Raw genomic sequence first — 20,972 nt, 5'->3', positions numbered from 1 at the left:
GCTTTCGTGACCTGCTATCAGGGACTGTTATCAGGAAGTATTGAGACGTTGATGCTCAAAGGTCATCGGCTGTAACCTATCCTGGATATCACAGGGCAAACGACAGGTTAATCCCTGGACAGGTCACCGGTCCATCACATGGCTCACACCAGTGACAGACAACCACCCACACGCTTTCACATCCACGCTTGGAGTCGATGTAGCATTACCACAGGCTAGTTTTCCAGCAGTTGGATTAAGTCATAATTCTCTGGCCTTTAAGGCTTAAAAAATTGTTAACAAATCAGCAGGTCATGCCTCAGTGGCTACATCCTTTTTTGTTGCACGCATGCTTCTTGAAGTTGGTGAAGTTGCTGGAATTCTGAGGATTGAAATGGGAAAAACTAAAATCATTGCTTGAATAACATCACAAACTTTACCAAAGTTTTCACTATTGGGAATTAATTTTTCTTATTACTCCAACATGATATTATGTATTGCTATTAAGTTTTTACACAGCCTTTGTTTGAGTGGAAACACAGTAAGTCTTAGAGGCACCATCATGAAAATGTTTGCAATTGCAGCAGATGTCACACTTAGATTACTGTCACCCAGCTAAACGAGCCAATGCTAACAAAGGCAATGTGGCTAAAGCTATGCAGAGCTCAGAGCCAGCACGAGCCAGCAGCCTCGGTATGAGCAATGAGAAGATCAAAGCAGTTACAAGCAAAATTACGGAGACAGCGGGGAAAACAGAAAATTCTTGCTTTCTGGTGAAGTTATAAAGATACTGGAAAATGACAGAAGTACATTTACTTTGTTAAATATATCTGTTGCACATGCTTTTGTTTTCATAAGTCATTTTCAGTTAATTGTTTTTACCTGTTACCAAAGCCCTTTATTTTTTTAGCCGTTTCAGTGAGAGAAGATAAACACCATTTCCCTCAATCTGCATGAAGTTAATTATTTCTTTTATTATGAAATTTTGTTATGTTTGGTTGTTCTAAACCATTCACTGAATTCAACTTTTGGTAATCCTTGGTGAATTTGTGAAATTTCTTTGCTCTTAGATATTCCATGATTAACTGTAATTTTTTCCAAAGTGGAAGCATTTAGGAAGGACAGCAACTCAGCCCTGAGCAGATCAGAACCATCTCTGTCATCATCAGCATGATAGTTGTGTGCCGGGAACTTCGTTGCATGAGTTTCCATGGCCAAGCAGCTTCTAGAGGTCTAATGTTTAGGAGACCTTGTACTTTTGTCCATAGAGTGAATCTTACTCAATAAAAAATATAGTCAAGAAAAAAGCTGATAATTTTCAGAGGTCACGTGACGTGACGCCCTTAAAATTTGTTTGTCTAATAAGATATTGAATCTACTATCATTTGAGACAGAAAAACCCACTAAACTGTCATATTTGAAAAGCCGAGTAAATTGCCTGAAACCAAAAATCACTCGGTAACAAACAGCAAAAACGCCTAATTGCCTGTGAGGAGTTGCTACTATTGATTTGAAAATTCTTACAACCAACAGATTCAAGAGGAAATGGAATTTTAAAAGACGACGGCAAAAGCAGTTGGATATTAGGCCACAATGTTTATTCAGTAGTGTTGTTTCAACTTATAGGTACAATACTGTCAGCTTTTGTAAGACTAAAAAAAAGTTACCATTACAGTCATCCATGCTCACAGAACGCCAGTCAAGTCGCTTACACCCCTCCTCTGTGTACACACCCGACACGTGCTCCCGTTGAGCAAGTACATTTCCAAATGGTAGGCACTTTGAAGGTTTAAAACATTTGTGAATATACATTTATATATATATATTTATATTTATTTTCTTATACTAATAAGTAATTGGACTCAAAGGTCAGGTCTCTAATAAAAAGGGGAGGTAAAAGAAAAAGAAAGAAGACAAAGAAGATGAGGAAATGACACGATGTGGCCACGATGTAGGGGAGTAGGTATGGGAAGTAAAATACTTTGAGTCTTTGGGTTTTTCAGTATAGTTCAGTAACTTAGGTCCTATTACAACAAAAGACAAAGGAAGCAGACAACAAAAAGGATCACAGAGAGACTGAAAGAAGAAGAGAGAAACACAAGGAATGGAGAGGTAGAGGGATGAACAGCTGCATGTGGGGGTGGTGTTAGAAGTTTAGACAATACTACATCTACTTCACATTACTGTACATCTAAAAGAAAAAGAAAAAAAAGGCAACTTCACAAACCTGCCTGACAAATAAATGTCTCTTAAGAGCAAGTTAATGCAGATGTATCATTAAAAGGAAAAGACAACTATGACTTGCCGTCATGTGACCATAACCTCAGTTTTTATTTGATGTAGCTACATGGCCATCCTACAGCAGCCAACATGTGGCATTTTAAAAGACTTGATTTTGAGATGTAAAATGGCATCAAAACAACTTCTTTAGTTTTTAAACCTGCTAAATAACCTCACCTCTCAGAGAAAGCTCTTTAGAAATGTAAGGACTGACCAAAGGAAAAAAAAAATAGCCCTCAACATGGGTGTCTTGTCAAAGACTATTCCGATATAACACTGTTTTACATATTCTGTGCAGCCTTATGTATCTATGAATCAGAAACTGGGTTTCTCAAAGGTCTTCTGCTTAAGTATGTGCACTGCATGTGAGGATTGGGCCCCAGCCTCGTGTCCAAGAAGTAGCTCGCCTTCACTGAGTAAATCTTTGGGCCTAAAGTACCTACAATGGGACACAGACAATGACACCAGGCAACCAGGGAGGGGGAGGACTGACAGCTCAACTGGCTGTACTCTGTTTATAAAGAAGGTACGAGTGAGGTGATTTGGGGGAAAACAGAAAGACAGAGAGGAAATGCAAAGGTTAAAGTCTGCTAGCAGAATTTGGGTGCAGTCAGTAAACTTGAGGGACCCATCAAGGAGGAGGAGGAGAAAAGGGGGGGGGACTATGGGCCAAAAACACAAGAAGCCACGGAGAGGTAATACTCCCCCCCGTACGCACGCACAGCTGGACAACAACAGTGGAAAGCAAAAGCAGTGAATGTACAAAATGGAAAGAGAATGAATTAAATAGAGAAGAAGAAGAAGAGAGGTTTGTGGATTTCCTTGAGCCCTGACATGTTTTTCTTCTTTTAAAGACGAATTCCTGCGTTTGGAAAAAAAAGAGAAAAGAGACTACAGCGAGAACAGAACATACAAATAAACAGGACATGATGAAACGCTCACACTGACCAAAAAACTGATGTGAGAGCAAATAATAAACATTGTAACCTGAAGGGAGAACATTTACATTGACCGTTAACAGCGTTAATATGAAGACCAAAGAGCTTCATTAAAACTACAAAGGCATTTTTTTTAAACATCAGAGAAAAAGATAAATTAACGTAATACACCTTTTAGAGATCAACATCAGACATGCTAGGACAAAAACAGAAAAAAAAAAGAAAGTAGGTTTGATACAGAATAATTATATTCAATTATTTCCACTTTTAATTTTTTTTTCCTTTACAAATAACATACTGCTACAGTTAAAAGTAGTCAGTGACGAAAAACAGCTCCTCTGACAGAAAACAGAAGCGGTCAGTTGCCTCATCTTTACACATCCTGTTTTAATTTTTTTTCAGCCTTTTCAAATAATACACAAAATGTTTAAATATAGTCAGATGCCTTAAATGAGAAATGCTTGGTTTTCATTTCAAAAAAAAAAAAAGAAGAAGAAAGAAAAGGTCGTAATTACATTACTCTACGCAAAAGCTTTCCTATTTTACCTTAATCAACTTTAAAACATTTTGTTGTTTCTCATGTTTAAGCAGGTTTTCTGTTATTGGACTGTGCTGTTGACAGTCCTTCGTGATTTTGTTTAACTGGTGAGGGGAGAGCGGGTTTTATGCATAAAACTCCTTGGTTGGAGCCTTCTGATAGGCTGCGCCGGAGGGTTTTCTCTCTCCCAAGTCATAGCTGCCCTCATCCTTCTTCCTCATGCGGTACACCAGGAGGAGGATGAGGAAGATGGCAAACAGGAAGCCAATAACACCACCTGCAATAACAGCTGAGAGAGGCAAAGACAGGAATGGAGAGTGAATATCAATGCTGGAAGTTCAAATCAATGTCGTGTGTGTGTGTGTGTGTGTGTGTGTGTGTGTGTGTGTGTGTGTGTGTGTGTGTGTGTGTGTGTGTGTGTGTGTGTGTGTGTGTGTGTGTGTGTGTGTGTAATAACACCTTAACTATGTCCAAAATAATACGTTTTAAGATTAATTGTGTCTCGATCATATGCAGTCAGTTACACAACTGTTTGCTTTAACAGCTGTTTCTGGAACTGCTGCAGCAAATTTCAGCATGAATGCAATTCAACAGCAATGATGAAAATTGATGGCTTAAATGTGTTGAAACCAGGCAACAACCCTCACGAATGATTGCTCAGACTAATGCGGTTACTTCACGTCAATGGAAAAAAAACTGCAACTTGTCTCAGGAGATACAGAGTCGAAGAGTTTCTTAACGTTTAATTTCACCTCTTTCAATATGTTGCTGAGCTTAAAATTTAGCGTTACGTTAGCAGGATATTCGAGCGCCAATCCTTGATTAGTGCACAGTCCTGTTGGCCCCGACTGCTGTTGGTTCAGCAAGGTTTATATTCCGTTCAGTGACTGCCGATTGAGGTTTTACAGGAAAAAGCCTGTGGCATTGGCTAGATCATCAAAAGTCAGGCAAATAAATACAGCGAGGGAAAGCAAACAAAAACAGGTCATTAACACCAAATGGGACGGTAAGGCTTTAACTCGATCCTGCGTCTGAACTGAGCAACTCAGACACCGAGCCAGAATGCAGTTTACATACAAACCCTCCCCCTAATCCAGTATTCTTTTGGTACAATGTTAATGTTGTGAAATTTAAAACGGCCGGTCAGTTTACCTACCTAGGTACTTTTAGGCACACCAGCAACCACTTTATTAAGTATATCAGTGGCAAACTTATTAGTTGTATTTTATTAAGTATACCTCTATTCTATTATAATATTGCCAGCCACTTTTTTTTTGGTTCCATTGCCTTCAACTTTGTTAGCCACTGCTAATCCTTTTACCTCTTTTTAGCAGCAAGCCTCAGACCAAATCCAAAAGAACCAAAAATTGCACTGCAACTTCACTAGAAATTGCATTGTTTTGTATTACTACCGTCTTGTACTAATTGCATTACTTGTATTACTGTATTGTATTAATATTGAAAGATATATAAAGATAGCAGAGATAACTTAGAAATTTGTCTAGACTATTTGGGAGAGGTATTTCTTAGCAGCTACGATACTGAAAAATTGCAGGATGTGATTATGTATCCCAACAAAGAAAGCAGTCTCTTTCTTAAAGTGAGTATAAGACAGTGCCTTCCATGAGTAGGAATTTCTTGAGCAAATTTATTGATGTATGTAGCATAAGGAAGCGTTCCTCTGAGTCGCCACCATGACTGTGACTGATAAAGACAAAATGTGCTGGTCGGGCTTTGACCTGTTTTCTCAGACTCCTTTGCCATTGGTGTTTTCTGGTTTTGAACTAGGTACAGGATGTTTCGCTGTTATACTACATCATGTTTTTTGTGACTGCTTTTCATTTTTTAAGCTTGAAACAAATTTTTCCACCATCTGATGAATTCACATTTTCAGCAGCCATCCTGTATTATACATTAAATACATGCTGATCTGGAAGATGTCTCAGAAATATCCATTCAGGATAGTGAAATGCAGTTTAGAGATACTAGAAGTTAGACTTTCTGTGGAGGACACACTGTGCAGTGCACCAGTGGGCTAATAGCAGGCTACCATAAGGGGACTCTGAATGAAATCCACCCACCCTGAAATCCCTCCCTTTCAATTATGCCTGCATGAGGTTCCTTTATAGCTCCTAAATCTATTTAGGGTCTCTCCTGGTGCTACAATCTGCCCTCTGCTGCACCTTAGGTTTCCACTTGTTGACTAGCCCTGCTCTCTCAGGGGTAAAGACCCTGCTACACACCCAACTGCCGAGCTCCAAGAAGCAGTAATGCAATACAGAGAGAATTGTGAAAATTACATTATGGGCAATTATTTTTTTATAGAAGTCACAAGGGGAACGAAAAGTAATGAATATAATCCAGAGGAAGAGAAGAGGTGGAGAAGAGAGCAAAAGATGGTGGGTTTTTGCAGGGGTGGGAAGTGGGGAGAGGACCAGGTATATTTCAATTTTCTCAGACTTTATCCAAAGACTGCATGCAATAATATTTTTTCCTATCACAATCCAAGAGCAATATGCCAAAAGATGGAGTTGATCAGTGGGAGGGAAATGAAAGGAAAAGTCTTTGAGGCTGTCCTGATTTGTCCTTGTTGATGTTGTTTCTGCATTTTGCCAACACCAGATGGATATCGCAGCAAAGTAGGTGCCAATCAAGGTTTCCCTCAGACACACATGGAGATAGATACAGCATCAGAGAGCTCGGCGGTTTTGAGTCAGAAATATTCCTTTCCATCCTCTTTTATGTATTCAAACCGAGTAACACACACTTGAAACATCCACGATGGTCTGAACTCTGCAAGGTCCCACAGAGGAACATTTATGAAGCAGCTATTCTGGTTCAGGTGAGAGACTTCAGGGATAATATTACTGAGATTTCAGAGATTGTTTGTTGAAAATATGCTCACGTAACATATTATGAAGGAAGGCTGAGGGGATGGAAAGATAAATGACTACTTAAACACATGAAAGAACATAATGATGTTGAGGAACGTTTGAACAAACACTTTGGGAAAATAGGTATCTTGTTTTCCTAGACTTAACAAATTGGCACATCAAAAACACTGAAACAAATATGAATACTATATAATCCTACTCTCTGAAATTTAAGTCAAGGTTTTACAATTCTAATGAGCTTGAATAAACAAAAATCAGTATTTGTTCCAGCAACTTTTACTCTTTGACACAGCCTGAACTCTCTTAGGTAAGCGTTGCATTAATTTCTTTGAGCAGTCCTCAGGAATAGTTCTCCAGGCTTCTTGTAGGACATTCAAAGCTCTTCTTTGGATGTTAGCTGCCCTTTGTTCCATTCTTTGTCATCATGATCCCATACTACTTCAATAATGTTAAGGTTGAACTCTGTGGAGGCCAATCCACGACTAATTGTGTCCCATTGTGTCTTCCTATGCAGGTATGGTTTTGAACTAACATAAAAGCTCTTTGGGAATCACTTTGATTGCGCAAAAATACTATTTTATGCATGTCAAAATGTATTATCTTTGACAGTTTTTGTAGATTCAAGTAACAAAATAGGAACAAACGATGCTCTGCCTCAAGATACAATTTAAAAGTGATTCTTTACTAAGTTGTCTGTTGTGTGGAAACAACACTGCTTCATCCCTCAAGTTAGGTCCCCTTTCTATACTTGAAGGACTCATAGGTCAGTGTTAAGTGGCTTAACAACAAAAAACATTCCTCTGAAAATGGTCACATACAAGCACTGGGCTTAAAGTGACACACAAAGCAGCCAATGTTCAAATACAAGCTTTGAAAGACCATCAGAAAACCTTAAGAACTATTTCTCAAGACCACTTGAGAAACTCCCCCCACCCCCTCAAAAAACCAAAAAAGTCTGTCTCCTTGGAAGCAAAATAAAAAGAAAGACTCAAGACTTTTGCACAGCACTGTATATTTGGTTTGGTGTCTGCTCTGGCATACTACGACACATACCTGCCAACACCTCCGTCCTCTGGAAGAGGTTTTCAGTGTGGACCTCAACGGGATTTGGAGGTGAGCCGGGGGTGCTAGTCGTGCTAGTCCTCTGCGTGTCCTCTGTATCTGGCACTGGTGCCTGGGCGAAGACAAGGTGGGGGAAGAGCCAAAAGAAAGTTGTTGATTTTTAAAAAAAAGAAGCTGAAAAATTAAGGGCAAGCTTATTTACTGCTAACTTTCACATTCCATCCACCTATAGTCCTTTTTTGCTTTTAGAGGATGTGGGTACATATGTTTTTCTTGGCATGATGGCCAAATCCATTTGAGGTTTCATTCCCAGATGTAAAGAATGTGTTTAATATTTTTGGAACTTTTTTGTTTCCTGCTTTGAACTTTTGATAAATGAAAAAGACTGATAAAAAGCTCAAACATGTCCAATATTTTTTATTATGAAATTAAAGCCAGCACCCATTTAGCTTAGCTTCACATAAAGAATGGAAACAGCTGGAGGACCAAGCAAATTATTTTATCTTGCTTAAGAGAAAAACTGATAGTTAAGGGTTTGTGTGTACAATTTCTGATTCCTTGAAACCTTACAGTGTTGGCAAAGCTTCTAGGAAAATATACGATTTCAGAGGTAAGCACATGTTATTGTAGCGTCTGGTAATCAGTCTATGCTGTATATTAAGCTTCACTAACTAGCTGTTGCTTTAGTATTAGCTCAGACACATGAGAGGTCATCTAACTAATGTGTGCATTTTCCCAAATAGTTACCTTTTAGAGGAAAAACAAATTTTTAGTACGGCTGTCTACTCAAAAATTGAGGCGGGGCTAAAATGTAATCTGGCCAGTGAAATCTAAAAATGCTGAATAAAGATGAAAATGTAACAAATCCAGATATTCCAAAGAGATTAGTGGAATCCCCTGGAAAAGTAGGCAACAAAAACTGAGCCAGTGACCCCAAGGTTTTTTTTAAACATCTAGAAAACTAGGCAAACTATTTGGGCCCATGTATTTTTTCAAACAACAGTAAGAAGTGTGCAAGGTGCCAAAATGGAAGTGAGCCAGCACGTTTGGCCTAAGACAGGACAGTGGCAAGAGGGAAAAAATGGAACATGTCCAGGTAGGCTTAGGGAGTTGAGACCTTGACGACTAATCCCAAACAGATGTAGTATCCAGCATGTTACAGTAAGAGTGCAACACAGAAATGAAATCTAGGATGCTTCCAGAATATGTGCTTATGTCCAAGAGAGATGTAATCCTCCATAATTTGCAATGGGGCAAAAACAGTGAGATCTGACATGAGCACTTGATCTTTATCCTGAAAGCAACCTCGCAGCTCCTGGTATTATAGAGGATTTCATGGCATACTGGGTCAGCTAAAGACATACTGAGGTACTGTGTTACTCTCTGTTGAGTCATGACAGTTACAGATGAGCCACCGTGATTACAAATGACTGAGTCACAAAGTGGCATTATAAAATATAGCTGCTTAGAAAAAAAATTGAGCTCATAGCAAGAATTTTCCACCAGCAGCATCCCTGGTGGTGTTTCTATGTATCCCAACAGATACAAACACTTAAGACATTTAATCATTTAATGTCTCCTTGAAGGAATAGCTCATTTTTAGGGCTATAATCTTTTCTGCTTCCTTGCAAGTACTTGAGGAGCATGTCTTGAAGCTATAATTAAACACCCAAACGGCATTTAGCTTAGCAAAGTGAGTTAAAACAATGGGAGTAGTAAATGACACACCTTTCCACTCAACTTTGATCACTCAAAGTCTCATTCACCCCACCATACACACTTTCATAGAATGCTCTTATCTACACCTAAGCACTTCTATCTAACACTCAAACACATACTCACACTCTAATGTTGCATTGGGGACAACTCGGGATTCAGTTGCCCAAGGATACTTCAAAACATGGACAGTTGGAGCTGGGAAGCGATCCACTGAGCCTCTGATTGGTATACGGCCCACCTTCCCATCTATACCACAGCTGCCAATCCCACCCACTTTGAGGCCAACTGCAACATTATCGTCTAAACTCTTGTCTGGTGCTATAAAAGTTCTATGGCACAGACATAAGTGACATCTTACCTTTGTTGTGAATGGTTTCCTTGGTATGCTCTTCCCGGATTTTTCTCTAACCGGGTCTGTGTCCATTCTCGGGGTGAAATCTTTTGTGGAATCCTGGGTAGGTTGTCCTACACTGGGCTCGATATAAACCATAGTGACAGTCACTGATTCCTCTATCGCTTCTTCACCACCACCTAGAAGAAACACGCATATCTGGTCAGTGTAATTCCTGCTGCATCCTTAATGGGAAGTTAGTTTCACTGGATGTTATAATACAGAATAAAATGTAAAGATTATGATATGTGGGTGCAAAGAGGTAAAATATGGATTTACATTATATCAGTATGTCTGGAATTACACACTTTGTCTTGCTTAATTTCACACTGGTGGAATTCATTTTAATGTATTTGCAGTTTTAATCTCCAATAGAACATAGAGTGGCAGAGCAGAATAATAGGATATACACTCTGTACAGTATTGAATGGGTTATTGATCACAGTCTGCGCTCCTTTTACCTACTCTGACCTTTTCTCTGTGGATTTATACAACTCTCTTCAAAAATAGAGTTACTTTTGACCAAGGAATGAGTGTTATAAAGGTGCTTAAGGCGAGCAGAGCAAAGAACTAATAAAAAAGACACGTAAAATTTGCACACTTGCCCACAGCAGTCTCAGTGACAAGGCAATCTTAATTTAAAATCGAGTGAGAGAGAGGCAGCAAACAAAGAATAGACAAAGGCGAGAAAGGAAGGTGATTAAAGAAAGAGAAGAGGGGGGAAGAAATTATGACACAGCTCAAGTCTGCTGGTTAATAAAAAAAACTAACAAAACAACTCAGAGCTCAGAAAAGTTACAAGCAGTGGACGGGAGAATGGATGTCATCATGCCTCTGAGAGATTACTTGCTAAGACTGTAAGTGAGCGTCTTCACCCAACTCCGTCAGCATGTGCGAAAATGTCTTACCTGAGCCAGACCCTGAGTTAAAGTCATCATCATCTTCAGGGTAGTAACCTCCTGAGCCTGTGTCATCCAGGTATAAGTCATCGGCCTGTGAGGGAATCTTGGGTGCTTGTGCTATCTGTAAAATAACAAGATAACAAGGAGTTGAAGACTCATGCGACTTTTTTATACATCCGATTTACTGCTGACATGCAGGAGTTTCACATAATCACGTATCCTGTTTTCACCCATTCACGAGCTTAAATCAAAACCTAGTGTCCAGCTTTTTTTATTTTTGTACCGTTTAAATCATTAGTAACTCTGCTTTTAGCACACTTTGGCTGTTTACTGTTTTAAATGCCAGAAATAAACACCTCCTTTGTACTCAAAACTGCTATCAGTGAAATTTCTGAAGAAGGAAATACAAAGACTAAAATAATAGGTTGCAGTCTTCACTGCGAATTAGGAATTCTCAACATATTAAACACAGCATATGCATAAAATACATTAACATATCACCCTTTGTTTAAGCTTAAGCAGCCAAGAATTACACTACCTTTAACGTGATAACATTGTCACAAAATTAGAGCCCAGCCAGTAAACAATTTTTAAGATTGATACCTTTTTATTTTTGTTTTATTTCTTTCCGACATGCGAAACAAAAAGATTTCCCCAACATCTGTAGTTATACAAATCTTATATGTAGTTATTAATTTACTTGTTACCAATCTGCTCATCATAAGCGCTGATACAGATCAATCTGCTGGAGTAGATGACACCTGTTCTTTTTTTTTTACTTCAATGAAGCACAGATGACTAACCAGTCAGAACATGTAGCTTCTCTCTCAGCATCATCGCCTAGACAACAGCCCAGTGTAGTGGGAATGTTTGTGTTCTGGCTTAATGGAGTGATTGGCTAAAAAGAACACGGTCTGACAGTGAATGTGTGTTTAGAAAGCACCTCCTGACGTGCTGTGTAAGTTGAAATTCTAACAGGAAATAAGATAAGAAAAGAGATTTTCCAGCACCAGGTGGACATTGGGAAAAATATCAGTAAGTGAGTATGTTAGACGCTGCTATGTACATGTTGTGTTGAGTGTGTGTGACTGGACTAGCTATAAATGTGTCCATGGCAACATGTATTAAAGTCCCATTCGCCAATCTGTGTTTGGCTGTCCTGCCCCTTCTTATAACAATAGCCCTGCTTTCAAAAGACCCCCCTATACATAGTTGCTGTGCATCTGTGTGTTTTGTACCATTTAGCTGGTTGCTACAGCTCCACGTCTGCCCTGAAGATATTTTCATGATGATAAAAGGGGGGGGAAACAGGTTAGACTGCAGGAAATCAATTGGCTTGTCTCGAAGTCTGTTATTTTATTTCTTTTTAGGAAAATTGGCCAAAACCTCTCATTTATACCAGTTTTACATGTTCCGTGTTTGAACACAGCTTGTTTGAGTTGCTTGTTTTGGCTGCTCAGAAGTCAAAAATGCAAAGTATTTATCTTGTAGTGACAAAAAACACTTTAAAAGCAACAAACATTCAAGCATTTTGGCTTATTAAACGCTCTTACTTCTATGAATTAAAGGAAGCAGAGGAGACAGGAAAAGTTTTCCTTTCAGTTGCATTCCTGATGTTTCTCGGCATTTCCAATTACACTAAGCATTCTAACACATTGCTTTTAAGTCATTGTGTGCACATATGTGTTTGGCCTTTCTTTCACGACTCCACACAGTCACTCTCCATAACAAAAGAGGCAGGGACTACACAGCAGTGTGAAAGAGGATAAAGGAAGACAGAAGGGAGATGAAACAGAACAATACGTTTATCCATCTCTCCTCTCACAACTGACTTGTGGAAAAAAGGCCTTTCACCAGTGAACCACCTGATCAAAGAGCGAATTTGTTCAAAGCAACTTTATCTTAACCTTTCTTCTCCTCCAAACAGCCCCCTCCCCCACGGGTCCATAGGCCTTTATGCACTGGAGATATAGGCACAATAGACCGAAAGGAGGTAGGCCACAGATTAAATAGTGACAAAGACCACTAACGAGATTGAGGCCACACACACATGCATAAGTATACATGTTTTACAAATGTATGCAAGCATTCATAAATATTAATTAAATACACATAAGACACATATTAGAGTGAGCAATTGAGCACATTGTTAAACACTTGAATGAATAAAACAAAAAGTGATATACATTTTAGTAGCTAATTATAGTTTTTTTTTTTAAATCTTGGGGTATAATTGTTGTTATATATTTTGTGATAGTATACTATATACACGGTAAAATAATTTTTTGTGAAGAATTTCAGCTTACGGTGGTTGCAACAAGGCTACATCAAACTGTAGTGACACTCACATCTCTCGAAAGCAGACAGGAAAATCTCTCGAGATTTTCAGACATGTAGAGACTTTTTTTCCCTTTTATATTTCAGACATGTAGGTACAAAACTGTGTAAACAAAGCTTTTGGATTAGAGTGGATCAACTGTGCAAGCTTCACTGCAACACAAAATCAGTGCAGATCGGAGAGGACGAAAAGGTCTGACCTCGATAAACTTCAGCGACTCTGACACTCAGGGAGACAAAGAAACTAAAAAGCATGCGTTCTTGTGAGTCTACACAATATAAACTTGATAAAGCTGACTTTATCACTAACACAGAAAAGTGTGTGCACAGACACAACAGGCCTGATAAACGTTGCTCTCTTTCTCTTTATCAATCCAGTGACATTTACAGTTTGTTTTCTGCTTTTAGCCCTTATCACAGGCTTTACGCTGACCCAGACATCAATCTGCTACCAGCTAAAGCAGGACAAACACCAAAAACTAGCTACCAAACAGATTTGCAGAAGCCCACTTTTTTTTAATTACATTGCTTCACTGTTGTGTTGCTGCTCTAGTCTAAGCAACAGTTACCTAAAAAGTCCCATAGTGCTGTAAAAAGGATTGAGTGCAGGAAGGGGTAGTGATAAGGATCTAATAGGAACTATCCAACTTAGCAACTTTTAGCAACAATTTCATAAAGCCATCTATTACACAGCAAAAGATCAATTTAAAGATTACTTCTTATAAACCCAGAAACCAATATACTGTCCTTTTGCTCAAAAAGTACCGATTAAATCAGAAAAATTGGAAATAAGTAAGAATAAGAAATAAGAAATCCGAAGACTAATGTAAAATTTCAGTGAAAAGAAAAAATTAGACCAGTAGTAATTCAGTCTATAATCCAAAGCAATATCAGTATACTCTTTTCACAGGGTGCTATTTACTCTGCTTGGTGTTAATAGAAGTACTGAATACCTGCCTTCTTCGGGTACAGTCGCGTGCACCTATGTCCTGATATGAGCCTGGTTCAATTTTTGATGTATGGCCATGCAACGTCGTGTGATAGTATAGCGCAAAAGGTCTGTCTGAGTCTCACTGCAGCAGCAAGTCAAATTGGTGTTAGTGGAGGCGATGCCTTGTACTTTAATCCAGACCATGCCCACACTGACATTACTAATCTTTTGAACTTTACAACGAGAATATTTACTTTTCTGAGAACCATAATCTTTCCGTTACAAATAAAAAGTTGGCCTTCTAAGAAAGAAGTATTCAGTTATACATTCCTTGTTGCATCGTGTAGTATAACCAGTACCCTGTGAAGGTTGGCACTGCCACTAAAGTAAACAGTTGTGGCTTCAGAGGTTGCTGTTCATCAAGAGTTATAAAATACTTGACCCTTTACACCAACCAAATGTAGGTTCAATACCAAACCATAGAGCTGCTGGCTTTTTGTCTTATTCATTTGAGAGAAAATCGGCTCTGTCACGGCCTTGATAGAACTATCCAAACCTTTTTATCATCACGGTGAATAACTAGAGTCTTCCCATAAACGGAGACACACAAGGGCACTGTCTGTAGACACACACACACACACACACACAGAATCTCATTTGGACACCTTAACAAGCAGATCCTACACAGTCTGACCAAGCTCACAGACAGTGAAAGGCAAAGAGATAAAGGGATCGACAAAAACAGAGCAAATGAAGGCAAGCAAAAAGGAGGGCGAGCTGCTGTAATGAGGTAGTGGCTTGCAATGTATGCTCTATTAGTTGTTAAGAGCTGCTGTATCTGGCACCTCTGCCTGATAATGAACTAATAGGCCAGCAGGAGGTCTGTCCGGCTGCATTTTCCTGTCACTCTGTCTGGTTAACCTATACATCCAACGACTGCATGAAGATCTTGAGACTAGGATTGTGCAAAACAGATGACAGAGAAGGAGGGCAATGACAGAGGAGAGTGATGATAAAAGGGAGGGTAGTGGTGAACAAATGAGGGAGAGGATGAGAAAAGAGAGAGGGAGGCAAGGGGGCAATAAGCCACTGCTGAAGAGAAGTTTGTAGCCTCAGGATGCCCTGCTAAAAGCTCGTCAAAAATTGCTAAGTCCATGTCTAGCAGGGTTTTTAAGGCATATTTGCACCTCTCTTTTTCTATAAGAGACGGGACAGTAAGAATTAGAGGATACATGGGTGAAATGGAGCCATCTCATCTGTGCCTGGGTCCTCACTTTCTACTGTTGACACACTGCTCTCTCCCCAAACACAACAAATATTAGCTCAACTTCAATTCAGGCCAGGGGAAATATTGTTCCTCAACGGAATGCAGACACTCACACAAGCATATGCGTGTCCATGAAAGAGCCCATGGGACACACGCATGTGCCAACACAGGAACACACACACACACACTCATCCAGCCCTCACATCTTGAAGGCGCGAGACGAATACACAGACACACACATCATAACACCAACTTCAGAGAGAAGAAAATGTGGAAAACAAGTGCACAGGGGCCAGCAGACAGACAACGTCTCAGATCTTTCCTCGCTGGTCTGACGCTTTCTCTGGTTCTTAACAATTTTTTAAGTATACCACAGAACTGCAAGGTGCCTGCAAAAGAACTACCAAAGAGAGGGGAAAAAAACTCTGCTTTTCAAGCACTGTCGTTGTACTTCACGTCTTTGTGCTTTACAGGAGTACCTTCTCAATATTTAATCAGACTGTCTAGAGTATATGCACTTACACTAGCCACTTTCAGATATTCCTTCAGCTTAATACATTTCCTTTCTTTTATTAGACATTGTTTCAGGGAGCAAATTTACACTGGTGAAGCGCGCTACATCATATTAATGATTTATTATTGGACAAATTTAAATGTTAAGTGGCTCTTAAAGGTTTGCTGTGTTTCAGAGTTGGAGGATGTGGGGAAATGCACCGACAATAACTTGATAATTATCTGAGACTGGCAATCCTAATGCCGTACTTTGTTAGCATGCAGTTGGAAGACATTATGGTACTTAGATGTCATCTAGGCTGCATGGAGATGCTTCACTTTTTGACATCTTTCTAGCAAAATAGCTGCAAATTAGAAACCTGCCATGTGCCGTCTTGTGCCACAGAGCTGAGACGTAATAAGATTCATCATCTTTGCCTGAGAATAACTTGTGTATCTATATTATTTATTATATTTATAAGTTGTATTACCGTTCTTTAGTTCATAGGGTGTTTGTGAGGTAATGCACATGTCACAGAAATTTTAAAAAAAGAGGAAAAAGGAAAGAAAAGATGTGAGCATTCAAGATGTTGCTTTCCACAGCAAGGGTTTAGGCTTTGAAGCACTTAGACATGCTAGACTGAAATCTTAAAACACACTTCTTTGCTTTCTTGTGGACAGCTACATGAGAAGAGTAATGCCATTCTTATTTATTCTGCAGTGAAAGCAGGGGATGAAAAAAAATATGTGATTTAAAGAAAAAAAGGGTTTAAAATAGGAAAAACAACATCTATCAGTAACTTTAAGGATGTATAGGCTGCACTCATGAAAACTATTGTTCTATGTAGCCTTAAGTCCTAATTTACTACATGATTACTGAAATATGTTGTAACATCAACATTCTTCATGTGTATCCTGTATTAGCTTTACTCTATGGAGCGTGCTGTCGGCTTGGTTCTGTCCTGGAAGTCAATAATAGGGCAGGTGTGTGTAAGAAAGACACAGTGAAATAAATAGTGTGTTAATCCCTAATTAACAAAGTAAAGATGGCAGATTGGCCTGCTGGACTTTACTTTATCTGTTCTACTTGGCCTGCTGTAGTTCAATAGAGGAGGTCAATATAGCAAGACAGTCTGCTGAGCAGCACCCGTGCTCTGCCCTGTTTCACCCTCCTGTCGACAAACCAAGCCCACTCTCTTTTTCTCCCACTGCCTCCTTCATATCGTGGACTTCATCACAGCAGACAGGACAAAAACAGCAGAAATAAGGAGGGAATGCAAGTTGAGAGGAGCACACGAGGCGGTCCTCCTACACCCTTAGGCAGAAGAAGAGGAAGAGGCAAAGATTCACTTAGTGGAGGCATTATTTCCAATGTCAAGAAGTCTAAGTAATAGTCCTGGGACCTGTTGCATCAGTTTAAATCCTTAAAATTAAGGATAAATCCACTTTAATTGAGGGCAGTTAAGTAGTTAGTTTCACAATAACAAATAAATCACCCGTAATCAAAAGACTGTTGCAGAAAGGGATGATTTTATCTGCATAGAGCAAAGTATTATAGCGAGAATTATTAGAATAACGCAATAAAGGAAACTAGTATCTAAAAATTCTGTAATTAAAAATCCAACAGTTGGTTACCATCTCAATTCTGTTTAGTAAGGTCATGATATCTGAATCACACTTAATTAATCCTTCACAAATAATAATCGTCAGTCCTTTCAGAAACAGCCGCAAGATTTTGCTACAATTAAAAAGCAGCACGATTCACAGCAAAACTCAACTAGCCATTTGATTAGGCACACCCATTCATCTGGTTGTTAACACAAATATCTAAGCAGCCAATCATGCACCAACTTAATGCAAGATGACCTGATAGAGTTCAAACCGAGCATCAAAATGAGAAAGAAATGTGATCTAAGTGTTGTTTTCCTCACTTAAACATCTCTAGGGTTTACACAAAGAAAAGCAGTTTTGATGTTTTTGGCATCAGAGGTCAGAGGAAAATGGCCAGACTGCTTCAAGCTGATAGGAAGGAAACAGGAAGTTAAGTAGCCACTCATTGCAACCAAGCTATGCAGAAGATCTGAATGCACAACACATCAAAACCTTGGAGCAGATGAGCTACAGCAGCAAAACACCAACCTGCCTTGTATCAATAGTTCAGGCTATTGGTGGAGGGGGTATGATGGTGTGGGGGACAATTTCTTGGCAGTTCTTCCAGTAGGATAATGCACCATGTCATTAAGCACAAATGATCTCAAACTGGTTTCTTCAACACAACTGTTCATTCGCTGTACTGAAATGGACTCCACAGTCACCAGATCTCATTCCAATAGCGCTGACAAATATGCAGCGACTGCACAGTGCCATCACGTCAATAAGGAATAAAATCTCTGGAATGTGTCCAGCACCTTGTTGAATCATTGCCATGAAGAATGAAGGCAGTTCTGAAGGCAGGGGGGGGGGGGGGGGGGGGGGGGGCAATAACATCAACTTTTCCTTCAGGACAATCATTTATGAGGCATGATTTATATCTGCTTTGTGAATTTCCGCAGCAGAGGCTGAAATTGTGTTTGCCGTTTTCAGCTAACTGCAGGAGTATTTCCTCTGAGTTTATTAAATACTTGCAACCCCATAGGGTTTCCTATAGGATGTGCATCCTGGAAATAAGAAAGCTGAGCCTGTTTATAGTGGTAACAACAGTTACCGTAACAATACTTAGAAGAGTAAAGAACAATCTGTACTGTTCTACCTCGGGCAGGTGGGCTGTTGCACACAGACTCAGTCTTACAGTAAAATCAATTTTTACACAGCAGCCGGTCTCAGATTGAGTCCTGAACTTTGCCACAGCTGTTAGATCATGTTTTGTGTCATAGTGTTAGCAGAAATCTGAACCCTTTACTAAAGCCGAGCATATTTTTCTGGTCTAGATTAGTTTTTGTTTTTTCCCTTTTTCTTCCTTAAATAGAAAAATAATTATTTGCTGTACTGCTTAAATCACTACCTGTGTGCATATGTGTTTCTAAAATAGCTGCTGTGACCTCTCTAATCATTAAAGTAACCACCAATTTATAGCAACAGGCAGCCTAGTTACAATTAATAACCAGGCTGCTCGTTGCTATGATAATTTATCTAACTACAGCGAGGGACATTTTATAATACCTTGAAGCAGTGAGATAAATTATTACACACTGGCAGAACTTTTAGTGTAGAGGAAATCAGAAAAAACAACAACACACAAAATGCAGCTTTAGTGTGATAACTAGCAATAAATTATTATGCTTATTTATTCTTTTTTAACCTCAAATACACCTCTCACCTCTACCACCAGTTACCTTGAGCTACTGTTTCAAATACTCAAAGCAAATGATATATGTTCCCCCAATAGCACAACACATCCAAACATCACACTGGTCCCACAAACACCTGCTGAAGGTTTAACAAGCTGACAGCAAAGATGGACAGAAAACAGGTCTCTGTGAGTCATGTATGTGGGCGGTGAGCATTGTTTGGAAAATGTAAATAGGAAGGAGAGGCAGTAACAGCCACCCACAGGACTGCCAGTGAGGATGTCCAACTGTACCTCTAACACTGACTGGTCAAAAAAGGTTAAGAGTGTGTGTGTGCGCGCGCACATGTGCGTGGGGGTGGGGGGTGGGGGGTGGGGGGGGGTGGCATGTGTCTGTCTGCCTGCCTGCCTTTGTGCTCTTTTGAACCCACTCTAACTTTTATTGCCCTCCCAGGGATCATAATAAGGAACTAATTGATAGTCTTTGAGCTGTGGGCTGAGGAGAGGGGGAGTTCCTGCAGGAAGTCAACACAAATCAAACTCTCTCTGAGCCCTAAAGGTCTGGAGCTATTCCAGCTGAGTTGCGGTGGGTTACAGTCGCTGTGAGCATGTGTGTGAGAGCATGTGTGGGTGGGAGTGAGGCCGACAGAGAGGAAATAAGAAAGAGAGCAACAGTCTGGAGTTGACATTTATGGAGTTTTCGCATCAACTTCTCTATGAGTTGCCTCATCACGTAATGACATAAGCATCCACTTTTGATCTAGTAACTGAAGATTACAGTTGTATGTATGAGAGACATCAAAATGCTGCCTATATTGCCATTTTGACCTTTAAATCGCTCAAAATTATTCCTTCCAATGTGCCTAGAATATTTAAGAGATTTTTTTGGTAAGCAGAAAATAAATTTGATGAATTTGACATCTCGGAAAAAATACTTGCTGCTGTTCCCAACCCCCTCCCTCCCTCCCTCCCCTGCATTTAAATGTCTCACTGCCCCTGAAGGATGAGATCACATTGCCCTTGTAGGTGAAAGGCCCCCACCCTCAACAACCTGAGCACAAGGACAGCATGTGGGTGCATCGGGCTCAGATTCACATCGTCTCCCATTCCAAAACAAACAACTGTCTGACACAGAAAGGCATACAGTACATTCCATGGGGCTCAAGCCCCGCCTTCCCCCCGCCCCCATAAGATGGGTGGCTGGAGCGAGAATGGTTTCCAAGTCAAGCTACCAGGGATGTTCGCTCTATGATGCACTGTGGGAAAGATCACGGCCTTCCAACAACTAAAACCCACTGCTAAATGCAATTAAAAGATTTTTATTTTATTTTATTCTACTGCTGACCAAATCATAGCATAACGACAAACACCAAAGAATAACTTACTAACACAGACTTCTTTGCCCAAAGAATTGCTCATTTCTTTGCACCAGAGACTCAAAAACATTTGACATCTCATTAATGAATCACACATTTGCAATGCATGAAATAATCATTCATCACAATACAAGTTTGTAATGTTTGAAAAGATTTTTTACTTGCTTATTTTTTCAAGTGAGTACAGACCTGTGTGTAAGAACTCAAGAGGTATCCTTACTAAGTGGGCTTGAATATCTTCAAAAGCTATTCTGTGAAGTTCAGGATGAGAGGCTCAAAGGGTTGCAAAAAATATGAGCTGCCCTTCCACTCTTCATACTGTACCCTTTCTTGCATACTACCATTAAAAAGGATGAGCGCAGCCTTCTACAACTTTATGTCCCTATAAAAGATTAAGGAAATGGCTCTGAACTGCGGAACAATCGAACGAGGCAGTCATTCTGCGAGTGCTGCTGCTCCATGCAGGTGTCGCCTGACTTCCTCAGCCTCTGCTGCTCAGCAAACACACTGATTTCTGAAATACGACAGAATAGCTACTGTAACTCTTCGCTGCACAGTGAGAACATTTTCTGCCTACAGA

General features: G+C 39.7%; 1 protein-coding gene across 2 annotated transcripts in view; it reads right to left on the bottom strand.

Moving 5' to 3' along the window:
* Positions 1-1,555: 1,555 nt before the first annotated feature.
* The window catches only part of sdc2 (syndecan 2), a 41,933-nt gene continuing 22,516 nt past the window's right edge, over positions 1,556-20,972 (bottom strand). For both annotated transcript variants that reach the window (XM_026157023.1, XM_026157024.1), the window contains exons 2-5: positions 10,710-10,824; positions 9,769-9,941; positions 7,683-7,803; positions 1,556-4,024 (exon numbers count right to left, since the gene is read on the bottom strand). In XM_026157023.1, coding sequence (XP_026012808.1) covers positions 3,861-4,024; positions 7,683-7,803; positions 9,769-9,941; positions 10,710-10,824 — 573 coding nt within the window. In that variant the 3' untranslated portion in view covers positions 1,556-3,860. The remainder of the gene's footprint in view (positions 4,025-7,682; positions 7,804-9,768; positions 9,942-10,709; positions 10,825-20,972) is intronic.

The sequence above is a fragment of the Astatotilapia calliptera genome, chromosome 22 (assembly GCF_900246225.1).
Source record: "Astatotilapia calliptera chromosome 22, fAstCal1.2, whole genome shotgun sequence".
Classification (NCBI taxonomy): Eukaryota; Metazoa; Chordata; class Actinopteri; order Cichliformes; family Cichlidae; genus Astatotilapia; species Astatotilapia calliptera.
This window is presented reverse-complemented; position numbering and strand designations above follow the sequence as displayed.